The sequence below is a fragment of the Erythrolamprus reginae genome, chromosome 1, assembly GCF_031021105.1.
Source record: "Erythrolamprus reginae isolate rEryReg1 chromosome 1, rEryReg1.hap1, whole genome shotgun sequence".
NCBI lineage: Eukaryota > Metazoa > Chordata > Lepidosauria > Squamata > Dipsadidae > Erythrolamprus > Erythrolamprus reginae.
This window is the reverse complement of record NC_091950.1, coordinates 425985367-426006435: the sequence shown is the minus strand read 5'-3', so window position 1 is coordinate 426006435 and position 21069 is coordinate 425985367. Positions and strand designations below refer to the sequence as shown.

Sequence of the window (21069 nt, the reverse complement as noted above, 5' to 3'; positions counted from 1 at the left end):
CTCTGCAGGGAAGCGACTCTGAGCCCCCTCCTCTGCCAGACAAGGGTTAATTGGGGGGGCTGCCCCACGTTTGTGTCCCTGGGTGTGGGTGAGTGAGGGGCATCGTGGGGAAGGGGGGGGCCCTTCTGCCCCTCTTTCTCCTACCTGCTTCAAGCCCAAGCTCGGTTCTGTAGCCCCCTAGCTGGGGCGAGGGAGGGGAGGGGGGCAGCACCCTGGACAGGACCCCCAACTGCCTGCCTGCCTGCCTTCCCCCAGCCCTCTGCCCCCCCCACCCCCCACTTGTGCTGCTTCTCCTCCGCTTGGGCCCCCTCTGCCCCCCTCTTCCCCCCTCCCCAGTTTCTCAACCAGCCCCTCCAGCTGCAGCCCCCATGAATTGACCTTTCCCTTGGCTTGATTCCTTTCCTCCCTCTGCCCCCCCAACCCCCCCCCGTGACTGGCCTGCCCAACCTCTGGCGGCTCCTCAGAGGAAGCCCCCAGGGGTGGGGGGTGCAGGCAGGGGGGGTGCAAGGCGGCTACTCCCTTTGTAAGGTGGCTGCCCTGGAAGGTCAGCAGGAGGCCCGCAGAGGGGGATGCTGACCAGGCGAGCCCCCTCCCCCAGGACCCCCCTCCCCCTTGCCCAAGGAGACAGAGGCAGGCAGGCTGGGTTGGGGGCAGTGAGGGGGACTTTATTGGGCCGGTCAGCAGGTCCCGAGGGCTCAGCGCAGGTCCTCGGAGGGGCAGCCCAGCCAGTACTTGGCAATGGAGCGAGGGTACCGGGGGTAGACCCAGTCCACCCTCCGCGTGTGCAGGTTGACCCGGTAGTATTTGTCTGGAAGGGAAAGGTCAAGGAGGAGGGTCAGCCCCAAGAGCCCTCCCCCTGCCCTTCCCCAGCCCCCCTCTGTCCCCCAGCCCTGGCTGGGACCCCTGAGCCCCCCCCCAGGAAAAAGCAAACATTTCACCCCCCCCCACAACCCTCCGATCTGGCCCCCCCTGGAATTTTAGGGTTAATATTTATTCTTTTACTTCTTATGATCTCCAAGCAAGCTCCTGGCTGGGGGAGGGGGCCCTCCCCACTTACCTGGGGGCATTCGGCTAGGGGGGTCAGTTGAGAGGGGCCACGCATGTTCCCTGGGGTCACCCAGCCCCCCACCCCCGCCCTACTGCCTTAGCCGGACCTGGCCGGAGGGGTGGGTGTCGGCAACTTCAGCGCCCAGAATTCCTCCGCCACTTTCCCAAAGCTGCCAGGGGGGGTGGGGGGGGTGCAGGAATTTGGAGAGTTGAAGTCCAGAAACCCTGAGGTTGTGAGAACAGAACCTATGGGGACCCCAGGGTGGGACCACGGCTGCCCTCCCCCTTTGGGACCCCCCAGCCCCCCTGTTGCAGTGCAGGGGAAACTAATGCAGGGCTTCTCAAATAGTGTGTGTGTGGGGGGGGCACGGAGTGATGCCAGGCAGGGGGGGCGTGTGACCCCAGGGAATGTGGGGGTCCCTCCCAAGGGATCCCTCTGACTGGGGCTCCACTGAGCTCTGTGGGACTTGCTCCCAGCTAAGGACGGAGTGCAGCCTCCCCCAGCCCAAAGTTTGCTTCCATCTTATAAAAATAATAAATATTAACACTAAAATTCGAAATTGGAGAGTTGTGTGTGTGTGTGTGTGAAATGTTTACTTCTTCCTGGGAAGGAGCGAAATAGAACACAATTGAGGGGCACTGGGGCAATGGGCCTTGCAGCCCACCCTCCCACCTCTCGTGGCCAGGAGTTCCACCAGCGAATCCAAGAACGGGGGGGGGGGGGGGGGCTGCTCACCGTTCTGGAAGAAGTAGGCGCTCTGGAAGGGCTGGCAGGGCGAGAGCAGCCAGTCGCCGTCCGCGGACTCGGAGCTGAGGCCGCCGCCCAGCGACTCCCAGAAGGCCAAGGTGTCCAGGCGGCCCCAGCGTTGCCGGCGATGGTAGCCCTTGCGGTGGCGGCGGCGGGAGGCCCTGCGGCGGGTGGGCGTCCTGGCGGGGCTCTGCGCCACGTAGATCCTGCCCAGCAGGGCCGCGTCCAGCCGGGAGGGCAGCCCGCGCCAGTCCCGCCCGATGGAGCGCGCCTGGCTGCCCTTGCCTGCAGGGGGGAGGTGGGCAGGCGGCTCAGAGGGGGCTGCTGGGGGGGATGGGAATGCGCGCACGCCCCCGGGCCTTGGAGGGGGGCCAGCGGAGTCTGGCGCCCTTCGGCTACCACACCTGGGCAGGTATAAGGTGAAGGTATAAAGCGTGGGTGGGGGCCCTGCCAGGGAGTGAGCTCCCCCACATTGTCATGGGGGTGGGGCCAAGTGGTTTGGGACCATTTCCCTCTGGGCGGGGGAGCAAGAATGCCGTGTCCCCCCAGGCATAGAAGCCCCTGCGTGTCCGCGTGCAATCTCACCCCCTTCCCAGGTGTGGCCCCCCACGCATCCCCGCCCCACCGTAGCAGGCCCCCTCTGGGGTAGACAAGGGGGGTGGTCAGCGGCGAGGGCGGTGTGTGTGTGTGTGTGTGCAGTGCTCACCTGTCCGGGCGCCCCGGAAGATCAGGCGGAAGATCTCCTCCCAGCTGTCCTGCTTGAGGCCCGCGTAGTGGCCGAAGACCACCGAGGGGCTCGTCTCCTCGCACTCGGCGCGGCTCGGCTGGTGGGCGAAGTCGTAGGACCAGTAGCGGCTCCCTACCCAGAGACCCCCGGACGCCATCAGCCCTGCCAGGCCCTTCGGAAGACCCCCCCAGGGCAGTCCCCTCCCCCCCCGAGGCTGGGCACCTTTGAAGAAGTAGACGCGCTCGCTGGCCAGGTAGTCCTCAGCGGGCAGGGCGAGGGCAGCGTCCAGGTCGTCTGGAATGCCATCGAAGCCCTCGGAGATGTTGCGGGGGAAGTCGGGGTCCAGGCGGCCGTCGTCGAAGCGCCAGTAGCGGCTCCCCTTCAGGGCGGGCGAGAGAGAGAGCGGGGGAGAGAGAGGTGGGGCGGCTGCAGCCAGGCATCCCGGGGTCCCCCCTGTTTCCCCCCGCCCGGCCCTCCCCCTGCGCGCCTACCTGGAAGAGGTAGGTCTTGCCCTGGCAGTTGACGCGGGTGAAGGCGGCGTCGATGGGGCCGTCGATGCCCCACACGTCCCGGATCAGCTTCGGGTAGCCCGGCCGGGCGCTCTTCTCGTCCAGCTCGTACAGGTACTCCCCTGCGCCAGGCAGGCCGCGGGTGAGGTGTCATTGGGGAGCCCCCCCTAGCCCCCGCTCCCGCAGGGGTTCCCTCACCGGTGGTGGGAGGGGCCTTTCGGAAAGAGTCAGGCTGGCAGGGCGACCCCCCCGAATTCTGGCCCCTCCCACCAGCGCCTCTGGCCCCACCCGGGTGCATCGTCTCCCCCTCTGGACTGGAGGTGAGTGGGGAGCAGGGAAGGACAAAAGGTGGGTGGGGGCTTTGGCCTGGGGATGGGGCCCAGGGCTTTGGGAGCCCTTCTCCCTCCAGGGGTGGGGGAGCAACAATGCCGTGCCCCCCTCCAGGCATCAAGAGGGGCTGCTGCTCCCCCTCCCCAGAGGCCCAGCTGCTCTGTGGGGGCCTAGGAGAGCGCGGGGGGAGCCCGCCCCAGGGGAGGGAGGGAGGGAGGGGGGTCTTTGGTGCTGGGCTACCTCGGAAGGCGAAGATGGAGCCGTTCTTCAGGCTGGTGAAGGCGTCGAAGGGCTCCCCACTGCACAGGGTCTCCTCCGCCTCTGCCTCGGGGGGGGCTGCAGCAGCCTCCGTGGGGCCCCAGGGGCCTCCCTCCATGGGGCCCTCCAGCCACCTCCCGTCTTCTGTCCAGGCATAGTCCTCCGGCCAGGCCTGGGTCGTGGCCTCCTCATCCTCGGGGCCCAGGGTGGGCTCTGGGGTGGCGAGGGGGGGCACCGGGGCCGTGGCGTTGGCCACATTCTCGTAGTAATCCTGGTAGTCGTCCTCTGGCCGGAGAAAGACGTCCCCGCGGGTCACTGTAAGGGGGGGAGGGCAGAAGCAAGGATTAGGGGGAGGGGCACGGCAGCAGCCCTCCAGCACTTGTGGGGCTGCCTCAAGGAAGGGGGGGCAATTATTCTCTAGGGCAGTGAGGACGAACCTTTTTTCCCTCGGGTGCCGAAAGGGCATGCACGCACACTGTCACCCATGCGCGAGTGCCCACACCCATAATTCAAGGCCTGGGGAGGGAGAAACAGCTTTCCCTGCCCCCCCCAGGCCATCTGGGGGCCAAAAATGGCCGGTTTCCCAACTTCTGGTGGGCCCAGCAGGCTCGTGTTTTGCCCTCCCCAGGCTCCAAAGGCTTCCACCCCCCCCCCCCCAGGCTCTCTGGAAGCCCAAAACACCCACACACCCCTTGAGCCCCTGTGCGAGGCAAAACTCAGCTGGCCGGCACAGCCATGCGCGTTGGAGCTGAGCTGGGGCAACGGCTCACGTGCCAGCGGATACGGCTCCGTGTGGCCCCTGTGGCCCCACCACTGCTCCAGGGCGTCCGAAGGCAGGTCAAGATACAACCGGCGGGAGGCAGCCAAGTGGGGAAATGAGGGGAACGGCCCCCCTGCAGAAGTTGTGGGGGCTTTGAAGAAGCCATTCGAGAGCCCCCTGTCTCTGAAATGGCAGGGGGTCGGACTAGATGACCTCCAGGGCCCTTCCACCCTGGGGGCCCATGACTCTGGCAGCTGCAGGATTGCTGGTTGTCTCAGCACCGTCTCTCCAGGCCCCCCTGAAGCTGCCTGGTCCAGATCCTGGGCCCAGGCACAGCCGGGCGTGTCTCGTTCTCGTGACCCAAAGGACGGAGCGGGTACCAAGCAGCGACCACGCGATGCCAGGCATCAGCCATTTGTCCTTTCGAGTCATTTGCTTTTCACTCTGCTGCTGACCCTTCAAGACCTGTGGGCTTCCCATTTAGGGAGTTTAATGGTTTTTTATATTGTCTTAATTGTTGTATGCTGCTCGGAGTCTGGAGGGAGTTGGTCGGCTTATCAATCAATCAATCAATCAATCAATCAATCAATCAATCAATATCAAACAATCAAGCGTTTTCTCTGGAGCCCCTTAGACAGTCAGGCTCTGCCTTCTTCTCCTCCCCCCTTGCTCAGAGTCAATCTTGCCCCCACGTGCTGAGACAGAACACAACTGTTGTCTTCAACAGAACATTCTGTGGTTGGGAGGGTGAGTGGTCACTTTGTCCCCATCCAAATTCACGTAGGGTGAGGGTCTCCACCCTTGGCGACTCTAAGACCTGTGGACTTTCACACACAGAATTGCCCAGCTCACTTATGGAATTCTGAGAGTTGAAGTTCTCAAGTCCTAAAGTTGCCAAGCTTGGAGACCCCTTGCTCTGTCTCTGGCAGTGGGGGTGACCCTCTGGCACGGTGGAGCTGTATCTGCTGGCATGTGAGCGTTGCCCTAGCTCAGCTCCAAGGGGCTTGGGAGTGCCGGCCAGCTGCGTTTTGGCTCACACAGAGGCTCTGGGGGGGGCGTTTTTGGCTTCCAGGGACCCTCTGGGGGGGGGCGTTTTTACCCTCCCCCATTTCCAGGGAAGCCTTTGGAGCCTGGGGAGGGCAAAACACGAGCCTACTGGGCCCACCAGGGGTTGGGAAACAGGCCATTTCTGGCCTCCAGGGGGCCTCCAAGGTGGGGGGGGGAGCTGTTTTCGCCCTCCCCAGGCATTGAATTATGGGTGTGGGCACTCGCGCATACGTGATAGCGGGCACGCGTACTCTTTCGGCACCTAAGGGAAAAAATGTTCGCCATCCCGGACCTAGGACAAAGGAGTGGAGTGACCTAAAGGGGGGGGGCACTGTAAGTTCATACAGAGACACCCAGCGCTGCCCCTGGCCCCGGCAGAGCTGGCACTGTGCCCAGATGGTAGCCGAGAAACTGGCCCTCCCCCCTTCCCCCCTAGCCCCAGCCGCCCTTTCTCCCCCCTCATAGTGGCAGAGCCACCCAGCAGGGGAGGGGAGGGGGCCGGAGGAGGAGGAGGCCCTGGCAGTGCCCAGTTGGCAGCTGAGGGAGGGGCTCAAGGCCTCCCACTTCCAGCCCCCCAGGCGTGGATCCCAGCCCTCCCCCTTCCTCTGCCAGGGAGCCCCGTCCTCTCAGAGGGGGGGCCGGGGGGCCGGGGGGGGGCTGCTCCTACCTTTCACTTTGCAGACACTGGCATAGTCTCCGCAGCAGCTCTGGTAGTAGAGGCAGAGGTCATCACACTGGCACTTCTTCTGGCTGTCAAAGCCCAGGTCGCAGCGGTCCTGGCAGGACTCTGGGAGGCAGGAGGGACAGGCGGGCAGGGCCTTAAGGGAGCCCCGGGCATTTGGGGGGCAAAGGGTCCCTCCTCATTACTCACCACGACTCCCTTTCAGGGCCATTAAACCCGCCCTGTCCGAAGACATGAAGGGCTGCCTATTTATCTGCGCGCATCATCCGCACACTTTCAAACTGCTCGGCTGGCAGGAGTTTTGGGGTGAGGATGGGAGCTCGGCCCTGGTGTGGCGCTCGGGTCTCGAACCCAGGCTGCAGGCTTTGCGCCCAACAATCTCAGCGTCTCACCCGCTGAGCTACTGCACCGCTCCTGTTTGGTGGGCACCTGAGCCCCCCTCCGGCCTCTTGGGGATGGACACGAGTGTCGGGAAGGGCAGGGAAGCTCCCTTGATGCTAATCTGGTGGCCCAGGGGTCAGCGCCCCAATTAACAACCCTCGGCCTCCCCCCAGGTTCTAATTTGTGAGCAGAACCGTGTGGGACACAAACTGTTCCTACAGTTCCCCACCCAGGTGAAGGTTCACCCCTCGTCCCCCCACCCACAAGTTCATCACCACGTGGGCCACTCTCTCAACGACCCTCCCCTGTACTTCCAGCTGGTGCTGAATAAAGGATGACCTTGGATCCCCTGGCCAGTCTCTCTCTCCTGCAACCGCCCCTCCCTAATTCCCACTGTGTCAGGCCAAAGTCTCCAACTCAGGACGAGGGCTTCAGCCTGAGACCAGGGCTGTTAGCCTTGCTGGCCATGGGGCTGCCCCTCAGGCCCCTCTGCTGGAGGGACACTGCCTCCTCCAGTAGGACCCTGCCCATTTTCTGACCAGCTACAGTGGGACACGGCCTTCACCCCCCCCCCCACCTCTGATCTGCCTCCCTCTCTGACCCCAACCGTCACCCGCTGAGCACTGAAGTGCTGTTTGGGGCAGCACTGTGGGGCAGAATCCCCTTCAGGGATCCCTCAGATCCTTAAAACCTCCTAACAACTGACCAATGGAAGACTGGCCTCCAGAAGGGGTGAGTGCTCCATCCCTGGGGGGCTTCCAGAAGAGACTAGGCAGCATTGAGGTTTAGATTTGGGCTTCTCTGCCGCGTCCCGATGCTCTCCCAGCCCCCTCTGAGCCCTGACGGAATCCGCCTCTTGCCCCCCACAACCTGGGCCCTCACTTTGCCCACCGGGAAGGAGGGGAGGCTGAGTCCACCTGCAGGCGGTGGTGAGATTTGAACTGCTCCAACTGCTGGCAGCCGGTGACCAGCAGAAGTCGCCTGCAGACAGTACTGCGCTCTAACCACTGCACCACCCAGGCTCTTAGGCCATTTGTCCAGAATGGAAGAAGGATGAGGATCCAGCTGTGAGGATTTTTCAGAGGGGGGGTACTAGAAGACCTCCGGGGTCCCCCCTCCACTCTGTTATTCTCTTCTATTGAAATCTCCTGTCCAGCCGCTTCATAATAGGTGAATCCAAGCTGACCCCTTTCCCACCCCTAGTGAAATGCCCCTTTAGGAAACAGAAGCAAAGTTTCAGGGAAGGTCCTGCATGGATGGAGGTCTACAAGAAGCCCCACAGTTATGGTGGGGCAGGGGCAGGGGTGGACTAGGAGACCTCCCGGGGCCCCCCCAGCCCCCCTGGCCCTATGACCCAAAACGTTGGGAGGGTTGCGCACAGATCCCCCGGCTCCTTCTTGTCCTGAATTCCATGGAGGCGAAGGGGGCGGGTGAGGGGGGGCGCACTGGGGAGGGGGCCGCCCCGGAACTCACCTTCGGCCGCAAAGGCCCCGCAGAGGCAGCCCAGCAGCAGTAGTGTCAGACGCAGCAGCTCCATGGCGGTCAGTGGCCGGCCCTCGGCTTCTGGCTGGGCTGCCCAGCCTCCCCCCCACTAAAGCCTTGTTTGCTCAGCTCAGCCCCTCCCCGCTTGGAGGGAGCAAACACAGGGCGTGAGGTCATTGGCCGAGGGTCTTTGGCCCTCTGCCCTCCCCCCCCACTGGAAGCCTTTGGAAGGATCCAGAACTAGTTCTCTGCAGGCATTAGACAGGCGTTGGGGGGAGTTTGTGGTCTCCCATTGCCCCCCCCCAGCCCACTCCTGAGCCTGGGAAACGGGGGGGGGCTCCTCCCTTGGCACACAGAGACCCAGCAGGCAGGCAGCATCGCTGGGCAAGACGCCTGGCAGGAGGGGGAGAGAGGCCCAGCCCCTCCCCGGCTTTTGTCTCTGCCTGCCCCATGGCACAAAGGATGAGCAGGGAGAGGGGAGGAACAGAGCTGGAAGGGGCCTCGGAGGTCTTCTAGTCCAGCCCCCCTGCTCAAGCAGGAGACCCTAATGCAATTCCAACCTCTTCTCCAAAGCCTCCAGGGATGAAGGTCCCACAAGCTCTGGAGGCCACTTCTCTTCCACGGGTGGATTGTTTCCACGTGCAGGACATTCCTCCCTCATCCTTCAGTTTCTCCTTTCCGTCCGGTCTTTTCTCGCTTTCAGGGGCTTCGGAGAATAGGTGGACCCTCAACTCTTCCTTGTGGCAGCCCCTCAAATACCAGGAGAGGGCTATCAAACCACCCCGGGGTCCTTCTTGTCATTTTCCAGTTTTTCCTCGATGCCCTCACTCTGCTAAACAAATAATTCCCTCAAGACTGTCAAACTATTCACTCAGGCTGCACGACTGCTACTTCTACCAGTTTTTCCTCATCATTCCTGTCCCCCATCTCCTCCCACGTAGGACCACTGGTTGCTTGTATCCTAAAGACTTTTATTAATATAGATTGTTTCTTCATTTCTTAGTGTTGTACCACACGACTTTTCACAAATGTATATTTTCTCTCTGTACACTGGGAGCCTAGGCACCACCTTGTGTGTCCAATCACACGTGGCCTATAAAGAATTCTATTCTATTCCTTATTCTATTCTATTCTATTCTCTCTGTGTTTTTAGCCTCCTTTATTTTTCAAGAGTTCAATGTTTGCCTCTATTATGGGAAAGAGGGGGGGGGCTGGACCACCCACTTAAGAGAATCCCACAGACAAGGGGGAGCCGGGCGCTGAAGGGGGGACTTATCTAAGCAGGGCCCTCAGCAGCCGCTCTCCCCCCAAAGAGGGGAACACAAATGGGGGAGGGGCTTCCGGGGGGGAGCAGTGAAAGGGCAATGGAGCATCCATTCACTTTCGGGGCAGATGGCTTCCCTCCCCCCTCCCCCCACCACGTGCAAACAGGGCCAAACATGGAATTTGCCCCCTGGATGAGAGCAGCTCCATTATCCATTAACATGAACCGGCTGCCCTGTCCAGCTCCTGCTTTGAGCCCCCCCTGCAGCCCCCACAGAGTCTGACTCATCTCTGGGGACCCTGAGTGGATCAGGCCCCGGTCTGTCGTGGGATGGAAGCCAGAGGGTCCGTCCTGAGCCGCTGCGGATCCCTCGACAACTACTAAATCGAGGCCAACCCCCCCTGCAACTGCCTCGCTCAGCCATTTGGGGCCCAGTCGAGGCCCCCCTGCAATTCTGGGGGCCCCATTCCATCCCACGTTCTCCGCACTCACTCACTTGGTTTTGCACCGCATTGAATTCCCTTCTGGGGGGAAACACAAACAAGACGCATTTGATATAGAAATTTTATTTTTAGGTCGCCTGTCACAAGAGTCAAGAGGGTGCCTGACAACCATTTCCCTCTACACAAAATAAACCACATATCTACATAGAAAATGAGAGTCACCTGTGTATGTGAGACCCCTCGTTCCAAGCCCCCCCCCCGGTGAAAAAAGAATTTCCGTGAAGTAGAGGAAAGATATTCTTTTATGTACTGAACGAGCATTTGGACTTTTAAAACCCACCCTTTGCATTAAACAGTCGTTCTATAATGTTTCTCAGATGGAACCCACCACTTTCTTCAGTAGAGGCACAGTAGGACTGAAGGAGGGTTTTATGGATTTTCAATGGATTTAAAATTTTCAATGGATTTTAAAGGATTTAAGCCTCCTTTGAAAACCCGTGAAGATATACTGTGTGTGTGTATATATATATATATATATATACATGTAGATTGTTCTGAGTTTGGGTTTTGCCCTGTGTAATGGGCAAAACCCAAACTCAGAACAATCTACATATATATACCCGTGAAAATTTACGAAAACACACACATATATATATATATATATATATATATATATATGTGTGTGTGTGTGTGTGTGTGTGTGTGTGTGTGTGTGTGTATGTCACATGTTTAAGCTGAATTTGAAAATTAAGGGAGACTAGGATAGATCTATTTCGGCCTTATTTTGGCCTCATCAGCTAGCCATACCCACTGGGACTTGAACCTGCAACCTTTGCCTTGTAAGGCAGAGAATTATCCTCTAGGCTCTGTACCAGAGAAGGGTTACATTTTGTGTCGAATCACCCTGGTATATTGAAGGAACATCACAGCTCCAGGAGAGGGCTATCAAATATATATATTTGTTTTCGTAGATTTTCACGGGTACAGGTATGACGGTCTTGGTGTATTCGGGTTTCTTCCCGTGTAGGATTTGGAAATTTCTAATCAGCATACTTCAGCTACATCAACGACCCCAGATGTTACCCCACTGACTCACCAGGAAGTTTCTACACAGCAGGCAATTGCTGAGCCATCAAACCACACCCAGCCACCAGTATTTATAGAAGGAAGGCAGCTCAGGTCTCGCAGTGTTCGCCTGAGAACAAGGACAGAAACACCAGCCTGAAGATGACGAGTGGGACCTCGTTGAAACATCGCCAGAAATTTCCAAATCCTACACGGGAAGAAACCCAAATATACCAAGACCGGCATATATATATAGGAGAGTAAATGCACGTGTTGCAGAACATAAGAATGCATTAAGGAAAAAAGAAAAAACTCCTCCCTTTTCCAACACTTCAAAACTACAGGACATGAAATTGATTTTGACAGCACTAAATTAATTTCCAAAACAGAACACTACAGCAAAAGAATAATCATGGAAGCCATTGAGATAGAAAAACATCCCCAAAATATGAACAAGCAAGATGATACCTCCCGCTTACCAGACATCTGGAAACCAGCCCTCAAAAGTAACCCAGCCATAAAAACTGAAACTAGACTCAGAACACACATTGCAAAACAATCAAATAGCCTGCAAGCTCCAACTACTCAGGATATCACGCCTAATATATATTTTTTTTCTCTTTTCAAGCCACATGTACAATTCCTCCCATATAATATATATTTCTTTCTCTGGCTCATTTCTGCGCATTCCAATAGTTTATTAATGACCATTGTTTCAGGGGCATATTTTCATTTTTCCACATTTGTGGAATTGCTAGTTGGGTGATTGTTAATATATGTATAGTTAAATAGTCGTTGATATGTTTCTGGTTTTAGGTCTAGTTCATAATCTAATATTTCATTTATCCAGGTTTGAATCATAGTCCAAAATTTCTTTCTTTCTGGACACGTCCACCAGAGATGGTAATACATTCCATAATTTTTTTTGCACTTTCGACAGTTGGGTTCTAAGTTTGGTTAAATTTTTGCAAGTCTTGCCAGGGCGTAATGTGTTTATTTTATTGTTTTTTGTTTCTTATGTCTGTTTGTAAAATCTTTGAAAATCCAAAAATATTTTTTTTTAAAAGAAAAGAAAATGAGAGTCACGAGTGATAAACAACAATTGTAAATATGTATATGCGGAAAATACCTTTTTGTGTGAACATATGTTTTATCTGTCTATACGTTTGTTAGTCTTTTTCTTTTTTGTTTCTTTTTAATGTATATATTTAATAAAGATTATTTTGTTTTTAAAAAGTCGTGCCTGGGTTCATTCGCCCAATTATGCCAGGAGTGGCTCGGCCCAAGAAATGAAGCAACCGCTCTGGAAATTCTTGTAATCCAGGTTATTTCTTCAAAAGGCTGAATTCCTGCTTGTGCCCTCTGGCCGGTCCTTAGAGCAGAGAGGGGCAACTGTGGACTCCAACTCCTGGAACCCCTGAGCCAGCCACGCCGGGAATCCTGGGAACTGAAGTCCACCAGTTGTGAAGTGGCCACGCGATGCTCCCTGGGCACCATGTCCATCTCGGCTGCGGGTTCCCAACCGTCGCTCTGTGCTTGTTGCTTTCAGTCTCTGCCCTTCTCTGGGTCGGTTCAATGTATAACTGGGGGGGGGGGGGTCAGGGCAGTAGGGTCACTTGGGGAAGGAGAAAAATCTGTGTCAACAAATAATAGAGAGCGGAGGGATGGATGGACGGCACAGTGGTTGGAGCGCAGCCCTGCAGGCTCCTCCAGCTGACTGCCAGCTGTGGTCCAGCAGTTCAAATTCCCCACCGGCTCCAGGTTTTATTTTATTTATTATTTTATTTATTTTATTTTATATTATTTTATTTTATTTTATTTATTTTATTTTATTTTATTTTATTTATTTTATTTTTTATTTTTTTATTTTTTTTATTTTTTTTATTTTTTTTATTTTTTTATTTTTATTTTTTTATTTTTTTATTTTTTTATTTATTTTATTTTATTTATTTTATTTATTTTATTTATTTTATTTTATTTATTTTATTTATTTTATTTATTTTATTTATTTATTTTATTTTATTTATTTATTTTATTTATTTTATTTATTTTATTTATTTTATTTATTTTATTTATTTTATTTATTTTATTTATTTTATTTATTTTATTTTTTTATTTATTTTATTTATTTTATTTATTTTATTTATTTTATTTATTTTATTTATTTTATTTATTTTATTTATTTTATTTATTTTATTTATTTTATTTATTTTATTTATTTTATTTATTTTATTTATTTTATTTATTTTATTTATTTTATTTATTTTATTTATTTTATTTATTTTATTTATTTTATTTTATTTATTTTATTTATTTTATTTATTTTATTTATTTTATTTATTTTATTTATTTTATTTATTTTATTTATTTTATTTATTTTATTTATTTTATTTATTTTATTTATTTTATTTATTTTACTTATTTTATTTTTTGTTTGTTTGTCAAACAAGTATAGTAGTATTGTAGTACATATTAACATAACATAAGTAGAATGTAGTAATAGAAAGGATAATAAGACAGTAGGACAGGGACATTAGGCACATAAGTGTGCTTATGCGCGCCCCTTATAGACCTCTTAGAAAAGGGGAGAGGTCGATAGTAGATAATGTAAGGTTGAAGGTTTTGGGGTTGGGGGAGGAAACAAGAGCCAGGTAATGAGTTCCAGGCGGTGACCACTCTATTGCTGAAATCGTATTTTCTGCAGTCAAGTTTGGAGCGATTTACATTTAGTTTGTATCAATTGCATGCTCTTGTGTTGTTGTTAAAGGTGAAGTAGTCACTGACAGGGAATACTTTATGATGTAGAATTTTATGAACAACAGTTAAATCAGTTCGGAGACGGCGTAGTTGTAAATTTTCTAGATGTAGTATTTGAAGTCTGGAGGAGTAGGGTCATTTGTTGCGTGAGGGGGAGTGGAGTTTCTGGACTCCTTCGATTGTGTTAATCTCTGATCTGCAGTGTGGATTCCACACAGGTGAGCTGTATTCTAGAATAGGTCTGAGGAATGTTTTGTCAGCCTTCCATCTTTCCCAGGTGGGTCAAATGAGAACCCCGAGGGTTGGGGGCAAAAGAGGCTGAGTCTGTCAACTGCTTAGAGGGGGCTGTGAACAAAAAAAGTCACTAGGAAGTGGTAGATAAGTCTTAGAAACATAGAAACATAGAAGATGGACGGCAGAAAAAGACCTCCTGGTCCATCTAGTCTGCCCTTATACTATTCTCTGTATTTTATCTTAGGATGGATCTATGTTTATCCCAGGCATGTTTACATTCAGTTACTGTGGATTCACCAACCACGTCTGCTGGAAGTTTGTTCCAAGGATCTACTACTCTTTCAGTAAAATAATATTTTCTCATGTTGCTTCTGATCTTTCCCCCAACTAACTTCAGATTGTGTCCCCTTGTTCTTGGGTTCACTTTCCTATTAAAAACACTTCTTCCAGAACCTTATTTAACCCTTTAACATATTTAAATGTTTCGATCATGTCCCCCCTTTTCCTTCTGTCCTCCAGTCTTAAATGGGCTCAGGCTGTCACTGCTTAACACCAGGTCGGTTGTAAATATTTATTTTATTTATTTATTTAATTTTGTCTGATACACAATAATAAGGATTTACTCCCGGATGAGGAGGCCGACCTGGTGTGTGTGGATGAGACCTGGCTGGGCCCAGAGGGAAGGGTTCCTGTCCTGGGAATGTGCCCAGCCGGGGTTCAGGTGTGGCACCAGCCTCGACCCCAGGGAAGCGGGGGAGGAGTGGCTATCATAGCCAGGATGACCACTAGCCTACGCAGGCTCGCTGCTCCTGAGATTGCGGGTTGTGAGTCACTCCTTGTAAAGTGGGGCCTAAGGGTTCAGGTGGGCGTGTTGCTCACGTACCTGCCTCCCAGCTGCAAGATGGAATCTCACCAGGCTCCAGGTTGACTCAGCCTTCCGTCCTTCTGAAGTGGGTCAAATGAGGAGCCAAATGGCTCTCTGTAAACTGCGTAGAGAGGGCTGGAAAGCCCCGTGAAGCGGTAGATAAGTCCCAGTGCTGTTGCTAACCCCAATGGGGAAGCCATCTCCGGGTGGTCTCCTTTCCCCTAATTCCCCAGTGGAGCCAAGAGCCTGGAGGTTCCTTGGAGGCCCCCCATCCTGGAACGCAACCTGTGCTGGTCTGGAGGCCTCACCTGCTGGGAGAATCTCAGCCTCCCCTCCCCCGGGGGCCTCGGGCAGGCCAGAAGGGGCTTTGTTATCTCCCCTCTGCCATGGGCTCCCAGCCTTCTTGGCGGCAAAGGCCACGAAAAACACCAGACGCCATAAAACAAACCCAAGATCTTCAAAAGCAAAGGCCAGGTGAGCCCCCTGCTTCCCCCTCCCCCAGGGATGCCAGGGCTCTGTGGTCATCCGTGATCTGGTGGCCCTCAATGCCTGGGGGGAGCGCCAGGGCGTAGTCAGGGCCTCCATATCTCCAAGGGGAGGCCCCTCCCAGGGCAGGGCCAGCACATGGACAGGACAAGAGATGACCAGGCTGAGCCCAGTGGGGGGGGTGTGCACCATCCCTCTTGCCCCCTCCAGCCACGAGATCCAAGCATATAAGTCCAATTAATAAACAAATCCAAGTTCAGTCCTCCTCCGTTTACCCTCACCTGCCGCCTCCCGGTGGTCCTCAACTGGTGACCACAATTGGGCCCAGAATTTGGGTTGCTAAACGAGACCTTTGTTAAGTGGACTTTGGTCCCATTTCGCCACCCTCACTAAGGGGGTCATCACAATTGTTTGGTCAGGAACATGGCTGTCCAGTGGATCTGGCTTCTCTTTTGCATGTGAGGTCAAGAAAGTGGGTCACATGACTCTGGGACACCACGGCCATCATAACTACGAAGCAGTTGCCCAAGGCCCAAATGTTGATCCCGTGACCTCGGGGGAGGGGGGGGGCTGCCACAGCCGTGTCCGTTGCTGTTTTCAGTGAGGAAACTTCAGACAGTCACTAAACAAAGGGTTATCTCAGAGACCCCCCCCAAGGACCCCCCCCCCCCCGGTTCAGCTCTGAGCTGCCCGTCTTTTGGCCCTGCATGGAGGGTCTCCAGCCACCCAGAGGACTGACGATGTTAATAATAACAATAATAATTCATCAGATTTGTATGCTGCCCCTCTCCGAAGACTTGGGGCGGCTCACAACACAATACACAATGTACAAATCCAATATTAAAAAACAGATTAAAATCCTTATCATAAAAATTAATCACACGACCCAAGCAAACCATAAATAAACCATAGTAGCTGAGGAGAATATCAACTTCCCCAAGCCTGGCGACATAGGTGGGTTTTTAGGAGCTTGCAAAAGGCAAGGAGGGTGGGGGCAGTTCTAATCTCCAGGGGGAGTTGATTCCAGAGGGTCGGGGCCACCACAGAGAAGGCTCTTCCCCTGGGTTCCGCCAGACAACATTGTTTAGTAGAGGGGACCCGAAGAAGGCCAACTCTGTGGGACCTAATCGGTTTCTGGGATTTGTGTGGCAGAAGGCGGTCCCACCGGAAACTGATCGGCAACCAATGCAGACTGGGAGTGTTGGTGAAATATGGGCATATCTAGGAAAGCCCACGATAGCTCTCGCGGGCACGTTCTGCACGATCTGAAGTTTCTGAACACTATTCAGAGGCAGCCCCATGTAGAGAGCGTTACAGTAGTCGAGCCTCCAGGTGATGAGGGCCTGAGTGACTGTGAGCAGTGACTCCAGGTGCAGGTAGGGCCACAACTGGTGCACCAGGCGAACCTGGGCAAACGTTCCTGAGTTGGGTCCTGAAACGCCTGCAAGAAGACCCCCAAGCACAGAGAGCATTAAGGACCCTCGCCCACCTCTTCCCCTCCCTCCCTCCCTGTGCGGCATAGAAACCTCATCTATCCATCCATCCATCCCGGGGCGGGACGGGGGCGCGCTCTGGGCTGCGGGCGCGCGCAAGGGAGGGCCTGGGGTGACGTCACAGGCCGGCTGCCGGGGGGGGGGGGCGGGGGCAGCGGCGGAGGGGGAGCTGAGCGGACCCGGCGGGCATCCTCCTCTCCTCTTCCTCCGCAGCCCCTGGCCGCCCTGCCCGCCGCGTGGAGGCTCCGGCGCTGCCCATGGTGCTGAGCCTGCTGCTCTCGGCCTCGCAGCTGTGCCGGCGGGCCATGGGGGAGGCGGCGGGGGGTGGCTGGTGGGGGCCGGAGGGTCTGGGCTCCCCCATCCAGGCGGCCCTGGAGCGCAGCCTGCCCGAGCTGCACCAGGCGGTCTCGGCGGCCAAGCAAGCGGCAGGGCCGGGCGACCTGCAGGCGCGGCTGGGCGCCGTCCTGGCCCTGGTGGAGGAGGCCTGGGGGCTGCCGGCCGTGGGCCGCGAGGTGGCCAAGGGGCTCTGCGACGCCCTGCGCCTCGAGGGCGGCCTCGACCTCCTCCTCGAGCTCCTGCGCGGCGCCGAGCCCGAGACGCGAACCCGCGCCGCCCAGCTGCTGGAGCAGGTGCTGGTGGCCGAGAACAGGTGAGCGCGCACCGGGCGGGGCGGGGGGCGGGGGATCCCCCCAAAGGGCAGCGCGAGCCCTCCCCACCCCCGGGGCGCCTGGGGGGGAGCTTTCGGGGGATGGGGGGGTGTCTTTCAGGCAGCGTTGTGTATGTGTGTGTGTGTGTGGATAAGGTGGATGCCTTGGTCAGGGCTACCCGCTGCGTCTTTCCCAGGCCAGATAGATGAAAGGGGAGACCCCCGGATGACGTCACTCTTTCCCCTGCCGTTTTGGGATGCAGGAAACGCCGCGAGGCTGGATCCCCGCGTTGCCCTTGTGCGGATGCTCCTGCTGAAAGGGGGGCGCGTGTGTTTGTGTGTCTTCCGTGTGGAAGCTCTAGGCAGAGTGCAACCGAATGTCGTGTCCAGTATGGATGCCAAGAGTTTGTTCTAAGTGCAGAGAAGGAGACCAAGGGCTGAAGGGGGAGGGGTAGGGGTGTGTGGACAGAAGCTATGGAGGGAAACTCGCCCAGAGGAGAAGCAACGGAGAACCAAGGAGGAATTGCCTGAGCGTGTGAACAACCGTTTCCTCCATCACGGAGGCTTCTAAGAAGCGACCAGACAAACGTTTTACCTGGTGCCATTGACTAGAACCTCCTGCTTGAGCTGGGGCTGGACTAGAAGACCTCCAGGGGCCCTTGCGACGGGGATTCTGCCCTTTCTTATTTATTGTCCTGTGTCCAGACAGTTGGAGAGAGAGAGGGAGGGAGAGAGAGAGAGAGAGAGAGAGAGAGAGAGGGAGGGAGGGTGGAGCTGGGGGGGCTCACGGGCAGATTTCTGGGCACCCTGGGCTGCTTTTCTCCTGATTCGTCATAAAATAAAATTGTGTGTGTGTGTGTGTTGCTTAGGGATGGATTGATCGTGTTGATGGCTGCAGCTGCCTCGCTCGCAGGGTCTCAGAGCATTGGGAGGGCTGCAGGGGGTCGGATTGGGACCCTGGGGGCCACGTGAGCCCCTGACCCCTGCCCCCAATTCCAGGGTCCCCCTCCCGGGGCTTTGGTGCGGCTGCCCATTCTGCCCTCTGCCTGCCCCGCAGGAACCGCGTGGCCCGTGTGGGCCTGGGGGTGGTGCTGGAGCTGGCCAAGGAGCGGGACAGTCTCCCCCTGGCCCGGAGCACCTCGGGCATCTTGGAGCACATGTTCAAGCACTCGGAGAAGACCTGCTTCCAGCTGATCGCCAACGGGGGCTTGGACGCCGTCCTCTTCTGGTGCCGCTGGAACGACCCCGTGGTCCTGCGCCACTGTGCGGCCGCCCTGGCCAACTGCTCCATGTACGGCGGGCAGGCCAACCAGCGGCGGATGGTGGAGAAGAAGGCGGCTGAGTGGCTCTTCCCGCTGGCCTTCTCCAAGGAGGACGACCTGGTCCAGTTCCAGGCCTGCCTGGCCATCGCCGTGCTGGCCACCAACAAGGAGATCGAGAGGGAGGTGGAGGGCTCGGGCACGCTGGCCCTGGTGGAGCCCTTCATCGCCACCCTCGACCCGGCCTGCTTCACCGACAGCTGGCTGGGCAGCAGCGACAACAGCCAGGGCCGGACGGCCGACGACCTCCAGTACCTAGTGCCCCTGCTGGACAGCTCCCGCCTGGAGGCCCAGTGCATCGCTGCCTTCTACTTCTGCGTGGAGGCTGCCATCAAAGCCCGGCAGAAGAAGACCGAGGTGAGCGGGTTGGAGGGATGGGTGGCAGGCCCGGGGCCTCCCTCCAGGGCTTGGGGCAGGAGAAGGAGAAGCCGCTGCCCCCCTCCCCACCAGCAGCTCCAGAACCCGGAGTGTGTGTGGTGTTGTGGTTGGATCACAACAGACTCTGAAGAATCGGGTCTGTCTGAGCCTCCTAGACCCCTGTGACTATCAGAGGAGTCAGATAGTGAGGGTGAGGAAGGGATGAAGATGGAGGGTCCTGCAGAGAATATAGATCACCCAGCTAGGGCCTCGTCTGGGTCTGATGAGGAGGAGGGAGATGGTGGACCCTATTTTAGATGCAGGGGTGATGAGAATGTGTGGGAGACAAGAGCAGTCAAGCAGACATAGAGGGAGGCCTTGAATGCTGCTGTGCGCAGTGTGCAATCACAGAGTGTTTAAAAGGGGAGGAGACTATAGTGTTGAGACGTCTGAGAGTATTTCTACTACAGGCCTTAAGTTACAGCCCTGTTTGGAAACAGCCCTATCAGTTATGCTGCTCGTTTTGAATTTTGGCAGTCGAGGGACGTTCTTTGCTTTCATTTGAGGCTTTCAACAAGTTTGCTTCTACAATATACTTCCCAACTCTGTGTCTGAGTATTAATAGTATTGCTGACCGGTCATTGAGTCAGACAGAATGGGGGGGGGCAATATCTACCCAATGCCTCTAAGGGGGCATTGACCCAAAGTTTGTGGCTTGTAGACTCAGAGATGGAAGAGCCCAGTCCTTGTCTTCCCCAATGGGGGGCCCTTCTGCCACCACAGTACTCAGCTCCCTTGTGATGGCATAGCCCCCCCCCAGGACTGACCCCCATCCCACTGGGGCAGGTGCCGGTTGGGGCGTCTGGCACAGAGCTGCCTGGCGAGCGCTGACGGTGCCCTTTGTGTTGCCAGATCTTTGCAGAGATCGGGGCCATCCAGAGCCTGAAGAGAATCGTCTGCTACTCGGCCAACGGCACCACCTCCATGCTGGCCAAGCGGGCGCTGTGCACCATGGGTGAGGAAGTGCCCCGGAGGCTGCTGCCCATGGTGCCCAACTGGAAGACCCCCGAGGTGCAGAAGTGGCTGCAGCAGATCGGCTTCCTCAAGTACTGTCCCTGCTTCCTGGTAGGAGTCCTGAGTGACCCCCCTGACCCCCCCAGACCCCCAAAACTGCTGGGTGTGTGTGGAGAGGGAGCCCCTCCCAATTGGCCAGCTACTCAGCAGGGGGCTCCCAGCTCTGGCTCAGGTTGTGGCCATGTAGCAAGTGGAATTGGGGGGGGGCACAGGAGCTCTGGTGTGGTTGGGGGGAGGGGCTTCAGCCCTGGTTGCCCCCTGAGCCTGGTGGCTGTCCGGCTTTTGTGGCTTTCTTTGTTTGCCACCCGGATTAATTCCAAGGATGGCGATATAATGAGAGACAGGGAGGGAGGGAGGGAGGGAGGGAGGGAGGGGCCATGAGGAAGAGAGACAGACGTGGCCCTGGAGAGTCCGGTCCAAAGGCTGAGACCGCCCTGGAACCTTTTGCGTCTGCAGGACCACCAGGTGGACGGAGACCTGCTCCTGAGGCTCTCGGAGGACGACCTGAGGACCGACCTGGCCATGAACTCCAGCATCACCCGCAAGCGGTAGGAAGGCGGGGATAGGATCCGGGACTCCCAGGATCCTGCTGATTGGCCCAAAGTCACCCTATTGGCTTTCAAGCCCAAGGCGGGACTAGAACTCCCAGTCTCCTGCTGATTGGCCCAAAGTCACCCTATTGGCTTTCAAGCCCAAGGCGGCACTAGAACTCCCAGTCTCCTGCTAATTGGCCCAAAGTCACCCTATTGGCTTTCATGCCTAGGGCGGGACTAGAACTCCCAGTCTCCTGGTTTCTGCCGCTGCCGCCCCTGCCCTCCCCACTGAGCCCCCCCCCCTGCTTGCTGCCCCAGGTTCTTCCGGGAGCTGACGGAGCTGAAGACCTACGCCAACTACTCCACCTGCGACCGCAGCAACCTGGCGGACTGGCTGGCCAGCGTGGACCCCAAATTCCGCCAGTACACCTACAACCTGGTCACCTGCGGCATCGACCGGCACTTCCTCCACCGGGTCACCGAGCAGCAGCTGGAGGACGACTGCCGCATCGGCCTGAGCTTCCACCGCGTCCGCATCCTCTCGGCCGCCCGGGGTGAGTAA

The 21069-nt window shown here is 55.9% G+C and overlaps 2 protein-coding genes across 2 annotated transcripts in view; one reads left to right on the top strand and one right to left on the bottom strand.

Annotated features, from left to right (window-relative positions):
* Positions 1–644: 644 nt before the first annotated feature.
* VTN (vitronectin) lies at positions 645–8163 on the bottom strand. Its single transcript, XM_070735530.1, is given in 9 exon segments — positions 645–808; positions 1784–2080; positions 2502–2654; positions 2745–2901; positions 3014–3153; positions 3602–3934; positions 6094–6213; positions 7963–8043; positions 8046–8163. Coding segments are annotated over 9 exon segments (1497 nt in total). The 5' UTR covers positions 8149–8163; the 3' UTR covers positions 645–695.
* An 8672-nt stretch (positions 8164–16835) lies between these two features.
* SARM1 (sterile alpha and TIR motif containing 1) overlaps positions 16836–21069 on the top strand; it is an 18811-nt gene continuing 14577 nt past the window's right edge. Inside the window, exons 1-5 of the mRNA XM_070735509.1 lie at positions 16836–17227; positions 18282–18900; positions 19813–20025; positions 20431–20522; positions 20826–21061. Coding sequence (XP_070591610.1) covers positions 16836–17227; positions 18282–18900; positions 19813–20025; positions 20431–20522; positions 20826–21061 — 1552 coding nt within the window. The remainder of the gene's footprint in view (positions 17228–18281; positions 18901–19812; positions 20026–20430; positions 20523–20825; positions 21062–21069) is intronic.